The sequence below is a fragment of the Trichoderma aggressivum genome (assembly GCF_033847375.1).
Source record: "Trichoderma aggressivum f. europaeum strain CBS 100526 chromosome Unknown scaffold_012, whole genome shotgun sequence".
NCBI lineage: Eukaryota > Fungi > Ascomycota > Sordariomycetes > Hypocreales > Hypocreaceae > Trichoderma > Trichoderma aggressivum.
This window is the reverse complement of record NW_026946378.1, coordinates 230451-248217: the sequence shown is the minus strand read 5'-3', so window position 1 is coordinate 248217 and position 17767 is coordinate 230451. Positions and strand designations below refer to the sequence as shown.

The window sequence follows — 17767 nt, the reverse complement described above, 5'->3', positions numbered from 1 at the left end:
ATAGATCTCCCGCATCATCTACGTGGTCTACGTGGTTCATCATTTCCGACGACGGGTAACTACATTTCCAATTAAAGAGAGTTTACACGGAGTACTGTTTGTACGACAAATAGTAACAAAACGCCTTACCCCTCATCCGAGATCGTATCTGAGGGTTGATGGGGTATCTGCCCCTGACCCAGTCAACTCCTGTCTGTCCTAGGTCTTGATTGCAACGTGTATAGGGTTCCCGAAGTATTCACTTAAGGATATAAGCTATTTGGTCACTGTTGACTTGATTCATAGTCTGCAAATTGTCCCTTTGGGTTATCAATTCACCAAGTTCAAAAAACATGGCACCAGAGCCAAATCAAGAGGAGCTTGAAGAGTTACGAAAAGCAAATCGTATTGCTATTCAAGATGACACTTCAACTCCGTCGACTTTTCAGAATCCTAAGTATTTAACTATTGATACAAAGGAGCACAAAAGGGTTGAAGACAACATAGGAGAGATTCAGCAAATCGAAAAAGATAAATCGTCAAAGTCCACAGAAATGTTCAAACCAGATTTCATGGCATCTGTCTCGCCAGTTATCTCGAATCTTTGGGATGAGGCATATGACTTGGTCAAATCTCAAGCTCCTCGGGAAATTCAATTATATGAGAAAGTCATAGAATTATGCCTGAAAGCAGAGCCTTTCGCATTCTCAGCACCTCTGCCTATGATCGACCAAGAATCTGAGGACTTTGCGTTCTTCAGCCCTTCTGAGAGACAACAAAAAGCGAGCAAGATTATATCTGCTTGTCTCAATTCTAATGGCAGCAAGTATTCCAAGGATGCCAATCAGCAACTTGGTATGGGCAAACAAGCAAGAGACATCATCAATTATACGGTCTGTAATCTTCCGGATGCAGCTATACCATGGGCAGGGCTGTGCCTGTGTCTGGAGGTATTTCTTTATCTTTATCTCTGAAGATGTCACAATGGAGAAAATCACTAATACAGAAGAGTAGAAACTCACGGACCCAAAACTTGGATCAGATGATATTACGTCAAGCCTTACCCACATCATTTCCAGAATGGCCTGGTATAATATACTGCCTACTCTGCTACACAATGGCGCTATTCAGGATATATTTGAAAAGGAATCTTCTCATGAGAAACGCGCATCCCTAAAGATGCATATCATTAATCTCTACCAGGAGATTATCCTATGCGAAGTTCAAATCATTTGTCATCAATACGGTCACCCTCTCAAGCCGCTCCTCACTAAGCCTGGTCAAGAGTCGCCTTTTCTGGGCGGAACTCTTTGCAACAAAATCATCAATGCAGAGAATTCACTGGCATGTTTCTCTACAGGAGATGTGCAATTGCAAATACTCCAGTTGATCAATTGCACAAACGCAAAACTGGACAAGGCAACTCCAGGAGATATTACTATCCAGCTTGAGGGCTTGAAACGGTCTCTGAAGCTTCTGAATGCTATAGACCCACGGAAAGATGTTCCAAACATGTTCCAGTACGGCGACTCAGTTCTCAAGCCTTTATATCAGTGGCTGTCATCAACAGAACAATACAGACTCTTTGATAAGGCGCGCTTGCTTTGGATCAGTGGCCCCCCAGCGACGGGTACCAAGATGATCATGAGAGCTATCATTCAGGAATATCTCCCGCAAAAACACCAAATCGGAAACATTATACATATATCATTCTCATCTGGCCGTAATGGCCAATTGAGAATAGAGGATGCTACGTCAATGGTCAAAAGTATCATCTATCTTGTGCAGGACCAACAGCCAAAGCTGGCCAAACATCTGGTCAATCATTGCACAGAGACGAAAAGAAAGCACCCATTCGGCAGCAATGACATTTATGCACTTTCGATGATTTTATGCAATATGGTGAAAGATGAATCGTTCCTCGCCACATTGTTTCTCATAGACGGCATCGATGAAGTTGGGGGTGGCCTCGACGGACTAGGCTCCGTTATAGATTTGATCAATGCAACTCTCAATCTATCCTCCAAAGTCAAGTGGTTGATATCATCGGATGCTCTTGATGAGTACCCGAAAGTTTGTGAAAAGCTTAACGAGAAGCTTTATCCCAACCTCAACCTCGAGGAAGCAGATATCGCGCCTATTTTTAAGCAGTTTTACTTCCGTTCCAAGATTGATGAACTGGCTCAATATGGTTATTCGAGAAATTTCAGATCACAAATCACATCCAAGCTCAGCGATATATCGGCTGGCAATGTCCTACGGGTAGATTTAACCTGCGAGGCTTTGAAGCGAGTTGAGCCATGGCATGCTATTGACATGCTAGATCAATTATCAAGCCTCTGTTTTGTTCACAAGAGTCCATTATACACTCTCATGAAACGTTTCATTGAAGGGTATGTGGAAAAGGACAGGGTCTATTGCTCCAAAGTACTTGAGGTAATGGCGGGAGTGTACAGACCGCTCCATATTACCGAGCTTAGAGCTATTGTGGACTTTCCACCAGAAGTTGACATCAAACTCCTGATTGAGAAAAAGTGTTTCGCCTTCTTGCAACTGTGCGAAGACACAGTTTGCTTTACGGAAAGGACAGCTAGAGACTTCATTCAGGAAGATCTTGGAACTGCAAATGTTAAAACACAAGAGTCAATATCACAGAGGTGTCTATATCTAACGTCGACCTTCCTGTCTCGTAACGCTCATGATGCGGAAGATACCAAGTCTATCGAGTATCCCATTCTTTTTTGGATGAAACATCTCATCTCTATGGAGAATTCAGAGAAAGATACTGTGGATACGTTGCTTAATTTCCTCATGAAGCATCATTTGCAGTGGCAGTCCTGCCTCGCTTCATTTGGCTGGTTGTCTCAAGCTTCATCAATGCTGCGTGAGTTGGAATCTCACTTCGTCAAGGTGTGTGTTTAGACCCTACAGACCCTACAGCTAATTTCGAGAGACATGTGATCTGGATATTTGCTAACCCAGCGTTCAGTCATATGCTTCCAATCCTAATGATTCTGTTCAGAAGCTTCTTGAAATTCTGGATCAGGTTAAACAGGCTTTTCGCTTTCAACAGCTCTCACAGAAAGAGACACTGCCCAACGATTTGAACACTCTTCTTTTCCATCCCAAAAGTAGCAATGCACGACAAGAATTCTTAACCGAAAGGTTTACAGAACTGATAGTCCCACCAGCCACAGATGATCAATGGAGCCCTGTTGTGCATCTTCTTGAAGGACACTTGGACTATGTTCGCTGTTGCGCCTTCTCGAACGATGGGAAGCACTTGGTTTCTGGCTCTGACGACGGTTCGATATGCATTTGGAACACAGAAATAGGGAAATTGCAACACAAGATCCCAGCTTTCAACCATTATGTGTATCTTATCGCTTTGTCTCCCAAGGGACTCCTGGCTGCGTCAGATTACAGGAATCTTAAGATTTGGAATATCAACACAAATACGCTCCTGGATATACCCGATGGTATAAATTTAATGGGAACCAGCCGTCATGTGCAGGACTTGGCTTTTTCACTTGACGGAAGCATGCTAGCAGTGGCATCAGGCGATACAGTCGCCATATGGGATCTAGCGGCATACCGGAAAGTGGCCGTTCAATGGACTTCTGTTTCAAGTTTTCAGTTCTCCAAAGATAATTTGCTGGCAACTCTAAAGTACAATTGCGTTTCAGTCTGGGAACGAGACAGCGAGCACAGAGAAATTAGTGAGCCTGCTGCAACAAACGAAGCAGAATCCTCGGACGATAAGGAATATGGGTTGAAAAAATTATGTGATTTCTCATTGCCAGCTGGAACAACGGCAGAGTTTACCGGCAAAGTCGCTTTTTCTCCAGACTCGAAATATATAGCCGCTGGAACCCGGGAGGTTCATATATGGGACTGGAGGTCCGGCACAACGATGGCCATTCTTAGCGGCCACACAGATGAAATCTTTGGGCTTTCGTTTTCTCATGATGGTTTATATCTATCATCTAGTTCGAGAGACCGAACAGCCAGAATATGGACCGGACCTTGGGATGGTAATGACAAGAAGCCGTTGTCGACATTTGCGGAACACTCTGGGACTGTGTTTGGTCTGTCGTTTTCCCCGTCTCAAAAGCTTCTCGCTACTTGTTCGGCTGATAGAACACTTCGTATTTGGGATTATGAGACTGGAACAAGAACCGATGTCAGAGCAAAAGAAGAAGAAACTCAGCATACTTCAGTCCATAAACGACCAATTTGCATGGTATCTACCTCTCATGACGGAGAAACAATCGCCTCAGGTTCAGAAGATGGCCTAATCTGTCTTTGGGAAGGAAAAACTGGCATCCTTCGGCGACAAGTTCGTGGCCATGAAGATTTCATCAGGTTCATCGACTTCTCACGAGATTCCAAAGCCCTCGTTTCGGCATCTGATGACGAAACTGTACGAGTGTGGGACGCATACGACGAGAGCAAAGCACTTACATTGAGGGGTCATGAGGGCTGGGTGAGATGCGCAATATTTTCGCCTGATGGGCGGTTTGTGGTGTCTGGTTCTGACGATAGGACATTACGCGTGTGGGATCTCACTCATCAGAATGTTAAAGAGATGACAGATTCAAACTCAACTGAGAGTGAACGGGAAAATGGTGAAGAAGTGGACGGCATCGAAATACTCCGAGGGCATGATGACTACGTCATGTGTGCCACGTTCTCTCATGATGGCAAATTTCTCGTTTCTGGTGCAAATCACGGTCAGATATTGCTATGGGACTTTTCAGAGGCTCACCAAAAGTTACCATTGGCACATAAGGTTGTGCAAAAAGCAGACTACGACCCAATATCTTCATTGGTGCTAGTTGACAACTCAAAGTGTCTTATCGTCGCAACTTCTACCGGATTAGCAATCTGGGACGTTCAAACATGCGAACTCAAGAAAAGAGTGCGATCTGATGTTACAATCTACACACTTTACCCCAATGAACTTTCCCCAGAGTATATAATAACGGGTCTAGGCCCAATCCTCATTGATGCTATGATGGACGATGAGAAAGTCCAAATCCAGCCTACAAAATGGAGTCCTTTTGAGTTTAGTCCTGGCTGGTTTGATGAATCGGATGAACCTGAAGAGAGATGGATCACTTGGATGGGGAAAAGATTGATTCTTCTGCCAAAAATACATCGCCCGACTTGGACAGCCGCTCATGGGCACACGGTTATTATTGGATGTCAATCGGGACGATTGCTATACTTTAAGTTTAAGGAAGATGCAGATTTTCGAGATTATTTCGTATCTCAGTAGGGTTACATAGGTAGTTCATTTGACTTGGTTTCCTAATCTCACTGTCTCGTTTGGCCGCATGCTTCACTCTCTTGAAAGCGTGTGAACAGCTGTGCCTCTCTTTCTCATGTATCAATGAGTCTTCCTACTTTCACCGTAGTAGCCCGTGCCCGTACAAATATTAATACTCATACATTGCAGATTCCCCCAAGCTACACCTAATTACATAGGTACAGTACGACGCCCTGGTGTATCACGTACTTTGCAACACCACACAAGACTGCATGTCTGATATCGTGACTTCGGCGATGCTCTTCGACGTCTCATAAAGATTATCACAAGGCCACTGCCGAGGAGGAAGAAGGGCATCTACTGTACGGCTTGCGGCAATTTATACAACTCTTGACGAAACTGAGGGCTTTATTGACGAGATCCCGGCCACCCAGCCGGTAATGACGACCTTGATGAGCTGGTCGACGCATAGAGCTTTGTGCGATCAAACTGGAGGCACCAGAAGTGTGTTTCTCAAGGGAATTGGCCTAGATTAATAGTTGATAGTTATGTAATGTGTAATTTTATAAAGAGATATCCTTTCCCAATGTTTGACACTGTATTTTGGTATGTGGGTAAGGTAACTGCCATCAAATGTTAAACACAGCTCGTGATGTAAAGCATTAAGGTGATAAGAGGGCTCATATTCATTCCCATATAAGTAGGGCCGTCATAAGATAAGTAAGCGAAAGTACAAATACAGTTCAATATTCGATATAATTCAAATATAACTGGTTCTGTCTATTTACGAGAGGAGGATGAGCCTCTAAAGGATAAAAAAGTTCTCTCAAATATTGGTATAGTCAGTACCGAATATACCATTTAGCCAAGCCCCTGCTTCCTTGCTGAGGCTGCCTCCAAGGCCAGCTTGAGTAAGCGACTCTGCCCAATCGCCAATCTCCCATATTGAAACACCTTGTAATATGGAGGCATCCAAGGCATCGACAGCAGCTCCATCGCTGTGCTTAATATTCATCTCACCAATAACGCCGTGCCTAGCAAGAAGACTCATATTCAACTTGAAACATAGCGTTAGCCAATAAACACTAGAATAGTAGAAGAGGAAACACTTACATCAAACGGCAGCTCTGGCCGAGGTCGAGGGTCCTCTTCTGTGGGATGCGTTGAAAAAGTAAACCGCGGTGTCTGGCCCCAGATCCAGCTCTTTGACTGAAGCTCCTGATATCCTCGCCGTATCTCCTCCACCTGAAGCGCCGTGTCGTCGAATTCACCTCGAAAATGAACATCGCCATACATGTTCTCAAACTCGCCCACAACGGCATCCTTGAACTCGTCATTGCCGACATCAATATTCTTCACCGGACGGCGCACACTATCGACGCCACGGGCATCTAGATAGCCAAGCGCAGGAGAACGCAGCAAGCCAGAGATGCTCGACAAGTTCGGACTCCGGAGAAGACAAGTTCCGTGGTGCAGCGATCGCAGACGCGTGAGTTTGTAAGCCGAGCCCGAGATTTTATATGTCGCAGCTTCTGCATCCGATGCCACATCCAGGACAATGTCGTGCCTCTCATTGACACGCGTGTTCGGTCTTGCCAGCGCTTTCAAGGCGCGAACGACCATTTCAGCGTGCTTATTCCGATCAAAATGCTCAGGAGGACAGATGACGCTGAAGTTGACGTTGCCGACATCGTGAAATACCGCGCCGCCTCCGGAACGCCGCCGTATCAATTGGATAGGTGAGTCGTTCCATCCAACACTGGACGGATTCCGAGCAATCTGAGCCAAGCGGTTTAGGTTGACCTGTTGCCATGGATTCTGGTTGCGACCAAAGACGATGCTGGGAGAGTTGACGTAGAGCGTGAGGATGGTTGAGTCTGGAGGCGTGATTTGGAGGAGGCGGTGCTCGACGGAGAGGTTGAGGAAGGGATCTGTTGATTTGGAGAGGTAGATTTGGACTTTATTACAAGGGTGAGAGGCTGCGTCTATCGAGAACCGCGATGTGAGAGGGCGATGAAGATGAGGTGAAAATGGTGAAGCTCGTAGATCATTGGTGGCTCTACGGCTTAGTAATTGAGGGAGTTTCATTGTGAAGCGGTTGGTAGGATAAAAGAGAAGAGGGATGAGATGCTATATAGAGCGTATTGAGGGTATCATTGTGGTGGAGGCGCGTCGTGAGTTGAGGCAATGAAAGGGTGATTGAGAGAAATCGAAGCTTGTAGATGTTTTTGCGTCCTTGCAAGCCGAAGCTGGCCGGCAGTTGTTTTTGTAGCTCCAGCTATGAGATTGGTCCACTTGGTACATGCTATGGTCTATCGCACAAGCTATGCACTACCTGTAGCAAATTCAACATTATTTATGGCCAATTGCACTGATCAATAGTTGATGCAATGATAAATGGAATCAATTATTCCCAATTATTGAGCAAAATTGCCATTAAAATGCACCAATCCTATAATTTCGATAAATTCCATTGCACCAGTCCAGGGTAAGGCCATTCTCACAACCCGAAAGCTTTGCCCCTCCCCCGCCAAAGAAATGCAGTCAGTTTAAGCCACCGAAATCGGCTCATCACACCTCTTCCATCTCAACCTCACTTATACAACCTCCACTTCAACCTCTCTCTCTCACTCAGAATTAATAGAGATTCTTCCATCTTCAATCATGATATCCCCTATTATATTCATCTCACCCCTACTTCCTCACCTCCAATCCCACCCACCATGTCTCCCTTTGGCCACCACGTAAGAAAACACTTCCTCAATCTCGCGCAATACCAACTCCATCACTCCCTGCTACGCTCTCACACACGCGTATTCCAGCAAAAAACGTCTAGCGCCACACTTTACATGTAAAAACCCTACTTCCACAAGATCTACACGACGATCCGGACACCATCAATGATCCCAAGAAACCCACTTCCCTATACACACGCCCCTACAACTATGTACTGCATCTTAAAAGATCACTATACGTCTGTATCGAATCAACAAAACGTCATCACTGGCCACATCAATACCCAAAGTTGACATAAGACAAATTGTAATGGTACACTAATTCACATACAACCAAACTAAACATGATGAAGAGAAAAAAAGTGATATCAACATGTATGTTTGTATGTTGTAGACATTATATAGTATGAAAAGAGATGGCTCCCCCCATATTCCCAAAACACCCAATTTTTTTTCAATCGCTAACATGATATCGGAGCGCCAAACAAATGGTTTAAAAAACAGAGAGAAAATCACCATATACTTAGCCAACAGCTTCACAACGCCTAGTGACTGCCCTGGCCGGAATCCTGATGCTCGTCAAACAACCCCAACACATCGCTAGGCATGTATTCAAGCCAACCACTCATGAGATCCGGCTGCTGTAGCCCCAGAGCCTCAATGTCAATGTCTTGGCTGTCAAACGTAATAGCATCCATATTTCCCATGATGGGACCCCACGCCGCCTGGTACGGCATGTTTTGCGCAAAATACATGTTGGTGTGTGCAGTTGCCCCGGGAGCACTAGTCACAGCCGCAGAGCTCGCCATGCCGTGCGAATTAGGTCCACTGGTGGGCGATACACTGTAGGTATCGTATCCCCCAGATCCTGGGCCAGAGGTCGCGTAACCAGAATGAACCATCGGCTTTGCCTCGTTAGACTCTTCTGGGATGCCCTCAAAGCTCATCATGGTTTGGTTACGTGAGTTTGCGCCGGAAGAAGTCATCGGGTTGGTAGCATACGGCCGTCGAGGAGAGTTCCTGATGGCGGAAATGTTTGGCTGCGGAATCGGCGGCGAATACATGCTTCCCGCTTCTGGCATTGCCTGCCTAGCAGCTTCATAGGTTGCATTTCCCGGCGAACCGCCAGATGGCCTAGTCATTGGCTGCGCATGCGAAGTGAAGCCAGCAGGGGGCATTCCACTCGCGTTAAACGCCTGATACATGAGCGTCAGGCTCGAATTCGGCGAATTGGCCGTTCCTGATAGACTCCACGCAATTGGCGAGCCAGCAATCTTAGGTGACGACTGCTTCTCGAACCGAGATAGTTGTTCACCAATGGAAGGCCGAGGAGGAGGTAGTTTGGTGCTCTCGTATTCCTCCACCGTATACGTCTCGCAGTCCCACGTGCCTTTTGACTTTTGGTCCAGGACAGTAAGAATGTATGTTACGCCACCCCAGTAGGCCTGGATCTGTTGTATGGAATTATAGCATCGTTGATAGTTTTGGTTGGCAGCCGACGCGAGAAGCGAATGCCGAGACTGCTTACTGTTCGGTTTTGGTTGCCTCTTGGAGCGGCCCGTCTGATTCGGGGGTGTGCCCTCTCTGGATGAACCCTCGGATCCGTTGGAGGAGGCACTGGATTCCATTAAAAAGGCACATGCGGCGATGTAAATGGGTTGGTTCGTGAATGGATTGCCAATGAAGCTCTTTGGATCAATCAGGTCAGCAAAGGACAAGATGTCGCAGATGGTTTTGGCGCTGCTCATGCTCAGCTCACGGCTGTCGGAAAGAAGCTGAAGCTCGCTCCGCAGCTCGCAGAAAGGGGTAAGCAAGGTCGGCTGATGGAGAATGATGAAGAGCGCGTGAAACCAAAAATGAAGGAGGATGAAATTGGTGCCCTGCCCCATGCCGAGATACGTCTTGAAGTTGCTGACGTTGAACTGGAGACGCGGATCCCAGTGCTTGTACATTCTCGTGAGCCTGTGTTCCATCTCGGAGAGCTGATCCCACTTGTCCTGCGTGAGGTCTTGGGCGTCGTGAAGGTTGTTCAGCACGTCACACACTTGACCGTAGAGCTTGATGATTTTGAGAAAGACGGGAAATGGGTTAGGCCAGCCGGTAGCTAGGTCTTTGTTGGAGTCGGGAAAGGCGAGCTCGTAATCGCCGTCTCGGATGGTTACGGGTCTCCCAGTGCCGGAGGAGATGACTCGATCGAGGATGAAGACGGACCAAAAGGTGTCGATGCGCTCCTGTTCCACCTCCTTCTGCTCCTCTAGGCTAAGGGCATCGATGCCCTCAACCTTGTGCGTCTCCGGGCTCTCGTGGTCATCATCATTGACGCGGCTTCGGTGTCTGGTGTAGAAAGGATCCTTTTCGCCTTGATATTGGATCCCGACGCACTTTTGGAGACCGAGGTCGACGGCCATGCGTATGGCCAAGCCCAAATACATCCACAGCGCGCTATCCTGGTTGGCGCCAAAGCTTTCGTACGCCATGAGCAGACAGGCCTGAACCGCGCCAACGGAAGGGCATGGAAAGGTATCAACAGTGGCCTGCCTGGCTCTCTGCGCAAACACTTGGCCCCTCTCGGTCCGGGGCATCTTGTCGTTGCCACCAGTTAGGATATGATGATCTGAAAACCGCGCCGCGATGGCGCAGACGGCGTCAACCAAGATTGGCTCGACGCGTTTCTCCTTGACATGGCGCAGGAACTTTTCTTTGCTGATAAAGGGGTAGTTGCAGCCCACATGGATGAAGAACGTTGTGACCAGCTGAATGATGAGGGGGGGGACGGGAGCAGAGCTGTTGGGGTCGTATGATGGAATGTCTTCGCGAACAACGTCACTGTCAATGGCCGAACCGCTGGCCATGACACCACTGGGAGTAGACTGAAGAGAGCCTCCACCATGTGAGCCCCCAGTGGAACGACGCCTGTCGCGGACAGAGACGACCATTTGCTTGAACCCTGGGACAATGGCTGTGGAACCGAAATAGCGGAAATAAGGAATGCGACGGCTAGGAGCTGATCGGCGCAGGGTGGGGGAGCTAGGCAAGTCATCAGACGTGACTGAGAGATGAGCCTGGTGGTGCGGGTGAGGCTGGTGTTGATGATGATGCAGTACGGGAGACTGTTGCGCTTCGGCGTCGCTGGGGTTGGTGTCGGTTCCGAGTTCAATGCTTGGCTCGACATTGCGCCGCAATGGCCGTGAAGCAGCGGAAGCGGAGGCAGCTTGCACGTTGCTTCTCCCAGACGACGTTGGACGGTTCTCGGAAACAGGAGCGGGATGTTTCCTGGTCACGGCGACGTCGTCTTCATGGTTGAAATCTTCAATTGGCGCTCCATCTTCGTCGCCTGGCCTCAGGCCCGAGACCTCGAGGCCGTCTCTCCTCTCCTCAGGATAGCCCAGGCACTGGTGGCCATTCTTAGTGCAAGTCGAGCATAGCGGTCGTTCGCCGGCGCATCTCGTTTTTCGCCTTCGACAAGTCAAGCATCTGTGTCGCAAGAAGAGACAGGCGGTTAGCTTGGGTGTCTATTTGAGGTAGTGGTCTTTGTGCCTGGACCGGTATCGGTAGACATCAAAGTCTAGATATTTATAATGTCCGTCCATTCGCCACCAACAATGACGCAACGAAAACGGGAAAACAGAACCGCGAGACTTCTGGAGGAACAGAACAAACGTACGCTGCATTGATCCTGCGTCGCTTGGACGGCGGCTGGCCCTGGTTGTGCACGAATCGAATCTGCCGCGGCGGGGGACCCGAATCCGGCCGGTTGTTGAGCAGCGTTGTCATGGCTAGACCATGACGGAGGGCGATGCGGAGCAGCAACACAGTCGCATGTGCGTGCGTGGGCTCTGCAATCAAGCGGAGACGGAAGACGGAAGACGGAAGACGGAAGACGGAGACCGGCAAGTCGGCACGATCTGCTTGCTCGGCAGTCGAAGGGGGGTCGAGTCTCTATGCCATGAAGCAGCGGGATCCCGAATCTGGTGATGCTTCCGTCTGGGTCTGGAGGATGGTTGGTGTAGTCGAAGGACCACTCGCTTTGCGCAGAGGCTCGGGAGATCAAATGTAGACAGCCGCGGGTCGGTTAGTCAGCCGCCCGTCTCGAGGAATTCCCGAGTCGAGTAAATGGTGCTCGTATGGGTGGTAGGTATTAGGGAGGAGTCAGCAGCTAGTGAGTGATGGCAGTAGGGCATTAATCGTCCACGGAACAAAAAAAAAAATAGGGCTGTGCTGGCTGGGCTGAAATTGTCGTGGGATGGAGGTTTTGAGAATGGGGATGGAAATGCAGTGCATTGCAGTGGGTATATTGGAGGTACCAGCTGCATGTACTCGCTCTCCCCAGACTCTCCGTTCTAGGGGCGTGCCTGGAGCAACGACAGTCGAGCGCAGTTCCAGCGGCTGCAAGGTACCGGTACTCCGCAGTGGACGCGCCAGCTGCAGCAGGCCCAAGTACCGGATACCCGCACCAAACAGCGTCCATCAGCGCTCAACGGAGCATGTCCTTGTCGCAGGGTACATCCAATGTACCTAAGGTACACAGACCAGAGTCAACACAACAAGACAATTGAAGTCTCAAAGCCGGCTTCTAGAAGTCTTCTCCCGGCCCATCGCCCTTGATTTCCTTCTCGGCTCACATCAAATCTCACGCTGACACTGACAGCACTGCCGACCTCCCTGTAACAGCATAGCCAGATTGCGGGCATCGAAATCCCCTTCTGTTAGCACTTACAAATTCACCGTACGGACCTTTGCCTACCTCCGATCCGAGATCTACCCATGCAGCTAAATCGAACAGAAAAAAAAAAGCTCGTCTCGGATAGGACCTCTGTCTTACAAGCACTACAGCAGTTGAGAACCCTACAAACAGCTTCTCAACTATATTAAACAACTGGCCTCACTCTAGTTTCCCTACCTAGTACTCACTTCGCAGCTCCTTGGTCAGGTCGTACGATACAAGCATCCCGCAGTGTCTCCTCAGAAACACCCACGTAACTCACTCCAGCATCCTCGTACTATAACCAACAAAAAAACAAGCCTTGGTGGGACTATTTAGCATCCCTCCTAGCGCAATGCCCAAACACGATGCAACCCCCCGCAATCCTACCGACGCGGGCCACAAACTCCGACAAAGTCAAGTCCAGCCAAAACATCATTCACAACTCTTCCCAAAAACCTATCCCAACTTCCTAATCAGGCAACGTCCAGCATCAACATCCTCCAGTCTTACACACGCAACTCCATGCGATCAAGATAATTCCTTGGGATCGACAAATACAATCCGGCTGCTCCGAATTCCGCCTTGTTTCGCGGACCGACTTTTTCTGTCTCGTGCAGGCTACTCAGCATCCTAGCTAACTCCGAACTCGATAGCTCCAAGTAACAAATCGGATGTCTTTCGCTCGGCTTCCCTGCTTTCGCTTTATTCGTCTGCCTAAACCACTAGCTAGTTTCTCTCTCAACCCCTTCTATTCTCTTCACGGCTAACCCAACCGCAATTTCCAACCTCTTCTTCAGGCGGGTACGCGGGTACCCATCACTGCCTTGTTCTCAAAAACTTCTCATCCTCAACCCAATACCCATAGAAATCAAAATCAACATCACTCCAGTTGATCGCTCTCATCTCCATGAGCGTCCTGACTTACTTCGGGTAGTCTCCGAACCCATCCCCATGCCGTGCAAATCCTGCGCTAAAAAAGACTGCCTCTCTCCAAAAAGCAAGGCCAGGATCCCAGGTTCATTTCTCCATCTTTCCAATCTGATCCTGTGACCTCGGCAGGCATCCTTCAAACCTGTGGGGATGGCACTTGCGTGCGTAGCATCGTGAAGCGTATATTTCCCTAGCAACTCCGGCCGTCTTATACGCCTCTAGCACGTGAAAACATCCCGTCCCGTCTCCGCTCATGCACACCCCTTTGTGTCAAATCAATAAGCACTCTAATCACTATTCCGGGTGCCTTGATTCAACGTAGCATTTGGGCCTTTGATATCACGCCACGACCTGCCAAGCAAAGACAAGTCTTGAACGTAATCCCCTCTTCCCGTCTCTGACAGGTATACAGTGCCCAGGAACCACTGTATCCTAGCACCAGAGTGGTAGTATATAGCTTCATTTGTTCTTGTTTCATGCTTGGCCTGCATCGCTCCTGGTGCCAATTCCTCTTCGGCCCGATGTCATGAGTAGCCAGATGCCCAAGGTTCCCGTAAAGGTATCATATTTCATTGATATTGGTATTGTTGGGAACCCCCCTATTGGGTATCTCCTCGCTTTGCCCCTGTGATGGCATCCCCGATGCCTCACCTCCAGAGCACCAAACGTCGCCAGCTAACCCCAGCAGTAACCCCAGCAGTAACCCCATTAGATCTCCATACGCCTTGTCCAGCTTGTTGTAGTCTGAAAAGAATCAAATAATCACTAGCTTGGTTTTCCTGCCCTGAAATCAATCAAGGCATCCCGTACACATGACTCGTAAAGCAGAATAGCACCAAAGATTCAGATAGCCCATCATGTCCTACCCAAAGACAACCGTCACACCCATGTCTTGGCTGACTCTTCTCCACAAGTCATTCTTTTGCTCGCTAATGTGCACAATCTCATCATCGGCATCTTCCGCATCCTCACCGCTGTCTGCTCGTCTCCAGACCTCTTCCACTATGCATCTTGCTCGCTCGATATTAGTCATGCCCTGTCGCTGGTTGACGGCCGCAAATGCCTGCCTGGAGAGCTCTCGGTCTTCTGCGTCAATGGCCTCACACGATGCCACAAACAGCGGCCAGAGCAGGGCCCCCATGGGACCTTTATTCCTCACTGTTTCCATGCAGTGGGTGAGACTGATGTGGGTGTGACGTTGCACGACGGTATGGCGTCGGGAACAGCCGTAGATGGTACGGTAAAGATAGACGAACCCGGAGTGCCGATACGCCATAGCGCTGTTGAGAATGCTCTGCATTTGCTTTTTTGCTGATACCCCAGTCATGATGGGATTATCTGTGTCCTTGGGTAGAGCTTCGTCTGGGGAAGGCACCCATTCTTGCAGAGCAAACTCCACCGCCGAAGCCGTAGTCTCAAACTCCATTCGCAGCTTTGCCGTCTCTGAATCATCATCCCCGAGCTCGGCTGCGAGGAGCTGCCGTTTCAGGCCGCCTAGAGTAGAGAGCCGGTAGATGATGGGCCATAGAGAAGTGGCCATTCCCAGTAGCGTGTCGACGTTCCCTGCAGGCACAGTAGCGCCGCGACAGTCAACTGAGGGGAACGGGGCGAAATTTTCACAGTCCGGTGTAGGTAGAATGGGCGTGGAGTTGAATGACAATGCTGTTATCACATCATAGAATCGGAATGCCTGTTTGCAGAGGGTTGTCTTGATTAGCTGAGGAAACAAGTGGCGGATGTTGTGTCGCAAGGAACTCACCCGTTCCAGGAAAACGGCGGTTGGGTCGGCCAACGCTTGGCTGCTGCCCATGATCGCCATGGCCCCCTTTAAGTGACCATCGACAATGTTTGATCGCCCACGTTGAACCAACTATTGCGCCATTAGCATCAAAATGATGATTACCAAACAACAGGATAGCACGCGTAGCTCACCACTTCGTAGTATATCAAGAGGATGATGGCGGCCAACAGCTCATTCTTATTCGCATCACATCCCTTTGCTATCAGAGCAGCCAATCCATTGATTGCTTTGTTGTGGAAATAAACGCTCCGCTCGCTGTTGTGTATACCTCGGTGCTCCAGGTGGGCTGAAGCCAAGGCAAAGATGGAGTTCGAGACTGCCGTGCTCTTCTGAGATAGTGGCAAAACAAGCCGTTGGAATGGGTTGCCCTCATCTTCGCGCAAAACGATGAGGTGGGACAGAACATTGGTAAAGTGGTCAATCAGAGCTCGCCTGTTAGCCTGATCGGAGAATTCGGCAAAGGCGGGTATGATGAACTCTATAGTAGGAGATGCAACCGACACGGGGCCAACCACGGCGAGAAATGTGTTTTGTGATGCAGTATCGGGAGTAGCCGTTTCATCGATGGAGGGGTTTTGGCTGTCATCGCCGTCGCCTTCGCCTTCGCCTTCTTGCTTCACAGGGTCATTGGGTGCGATAAAGTCAAACCCATCGGCGTCTAGGCAGGCATCATGCGCTCTGGTATCGGCGGCCCATGACGTGAATATTTCATCCAAGACATCTTGGTTGCAGTCGACCGCCGAAGCAGGCTGTTGCACGTGTTCGTCCAGCGCAAAATTTTCATCGAATCCAATGTCAGAGCACCAAAGAGGAGCCTCCCATTGCCCCAACGTCAACCGTTTCTGAGCAGCTCGAGATAACGCATGATGCTCCAAGGCCGTCGATATTTCGGTCAAGGACGAATCGTCGAAAGAGTCTAGCCTGCGGCGCTGGCGAGGCTTGATGGGCTCATATACACAGCTCTGGCCGTGGTCTTGACAGCGGCTGCATATGGGCCTGATTTCATCGCACTTCTTCTTCTATCGTGCAGGTGTTAGACGTGCATAGAAGTGGAATCTGCAATAAGACGAATCATGTTACCTTTTCTTTGCTACACATTGAAAAAGGGCCCGGGTTAGTCGGTCGGAATTCTCTGTAGTGCGACAGAAACAAGAAACAACATACCAATAGTTACACCCTTCAAGTTGAGCAACAGGAGCGATTAGCATACTTTCTTTTCTCGGTGTCGCGCAGCGCAGGAAACGTGTCTGAGGATCAGCTTACCGGCTCTGGAACGGCGCTTTGGCACCTTTGGCGGAGCAAGCCGAGTATACAGCAGCATGTCTGCGACGTTTCTGGGAGATTACTCCAAATTCTTCTGGCGGTTCTTGGTGCTTGGCGCAGGAGAGGATTGGCGTGGCAAGATTCCTCAGCAGCCCATCATCCACTGGTACGGGTCTATGATTTGGAACGGCGCCCCAGAGAATGCCTTTACACCGGCTGGCGCTTGAGAAGTACGGACAGTGATTTTGGCGGTAGAGAGAACAAGAGACACCTGATCGTTGGCCACTTTGGCATTGCCGCCGAAGGGGTGCGCGTGCGGTGGTGACAAGGAGCGAGCTGCCCCCAAGGCGGATAATTTGGAGAGCGAGACAGCGCGGAGAGCGTCAAAGGGGATAGCGGCGCAAGAGATTGATGAATGGGCGGATGGAGCGAGCTGGGAACACGGAGCGGGCGAAGAGAAGATAATTAGATGGTGAAAAGAGAGGTCAGCAGATTTGAGGCCGGCTTGGACATGGAGGTTTAGCCGTTTCTCCAGACCCTTCCACAGTGTCCCACTTTCGCCTCAGTTAACAGTTACCTCACGTCACGCATCCTCTCACCACGATGCGTGTTGCTCGGCCGGCTCAAGCCACGCTTAAGGCACCAGGCCCTTGGAAGATGCTAGCCAGTTGGAGGCGAAAAAGGTGGAGGCACTATGCGGGGTTGGCACGAGCAGGCTTGAAGATCGCTGTTTTAACGCAGCACTGGGTGTGCCCATCAGCTGCAAGGCGGTATGGATATCCGAGCTGGCTGTGGGTAGGGGGTTGGGAGACGGCGAGGGCGAAGGAGAGCGAAGGAGATGGATGGCCTTGATGAGTGAGAGCCATGGTCATCCTCGTCGTCGTCGTCGTCGTCGTCTGGTCTTGTGCTACATCATCAGCTGAGGATCCGGAGACGCTCGCCATGTCTGCTGCTCGAGAAACCTGGGGTGCAAGCAAGGACTCTTCGTATTGGCCGTTTCTCCGCAGCCAGCGACGGAGGTTTGACCGATTTCGGGCTGATTGGTCACGGCCTTTGGAGACAGAGCAAACGACCCCTGACAT

At 49.5% G+C, this 17767-nt stretch overlaps 4 protein-coding genes across 4 annotated transcripts; 1 reads left to right on the top strand and 3 right to left on the bottom strand.

Annotated features, from left to right (window-relative positions):
- Nucleotides 1–332: 332 nt before the first annotated feature.
- Nucleotides 333–5260, top strand: Triagg1_3963 (uncharacterized protein; the record flags this gene model as incomplete). The annotated part of the gene is made up of 4 exons (XM_062898313.1): nucleotides 333–872; nucleotides 1111–2372; nucleotides 2436–2889; nucleotides 3002–5260. 4 exons carry the CDS (start codon nucleotides 333–335, stop codon nucleotides 5258–5260), a joined length of 4515 nt encoding a protein of 1504 aa, XP_062756983.1.
- Nucleotides 5261–6077: 817 nt separating this feature from the next.
- On the bottom strand, nucleotides 6078–7339 carry Triagg1_3962 (uncharacterized protein; the record flags this gene model as incomplete). The annotated part of the gene is made up of 2 exons (XM_062898312.1): nucleotides 6078–6308; nucleotides 6365–7339. 2 exons carry the CDS (start codon nucleotides 7337–7339, stop codon nucleotides 6078–6080), a joined length of 1206 nt encoding a protein of 401 aa, XP_062756982.1.
- A 1192-nt stretch (nucleotides 7340–8531) lies between these two features.
- Nucleotides 8532–12454, bottom strand: Triagg1_3961 (transcriptional regulator family: Fungal Specific TF; the record flags this gene model as incomplete). Its single annotated transcript, XM_062898311.1, has 3 exons — nucleotides 8532–11442; nucleotides 11651–11925; nucleotides 12428–12454. The coding sequence occupies 3 exons, from the start codon at nucleotides 12452–12454 to the stop codon at nucleotides 8532–8534; spliced, it is 3213 nt and encodes a 1070-aa protein (XP_062756981.1).
- Nucleotides 12455–14483: 2029 nt separating this feature from the next.
- Triagg1_3960 (transcriptional regulator family: Fungal Specific TF) lies at nucleotides 14484–17767 on the bottom strand (the record flags this gene model as incomplete). Its single annotated transcript, XM_062898310.1, has 5 exons — nucleotides 14484–15491; nucleotides 15554–16406; nucleotides 16686–16848; nucleotides 16899–17239; nucleotides 17379–17767. 5 exons carry the CDS (start codon nucleotides 17765–17767, stop codon nucleotides 14484–14486), a joined length of 2754 nt encoding a protein of 917 aa, XP_062756980.1.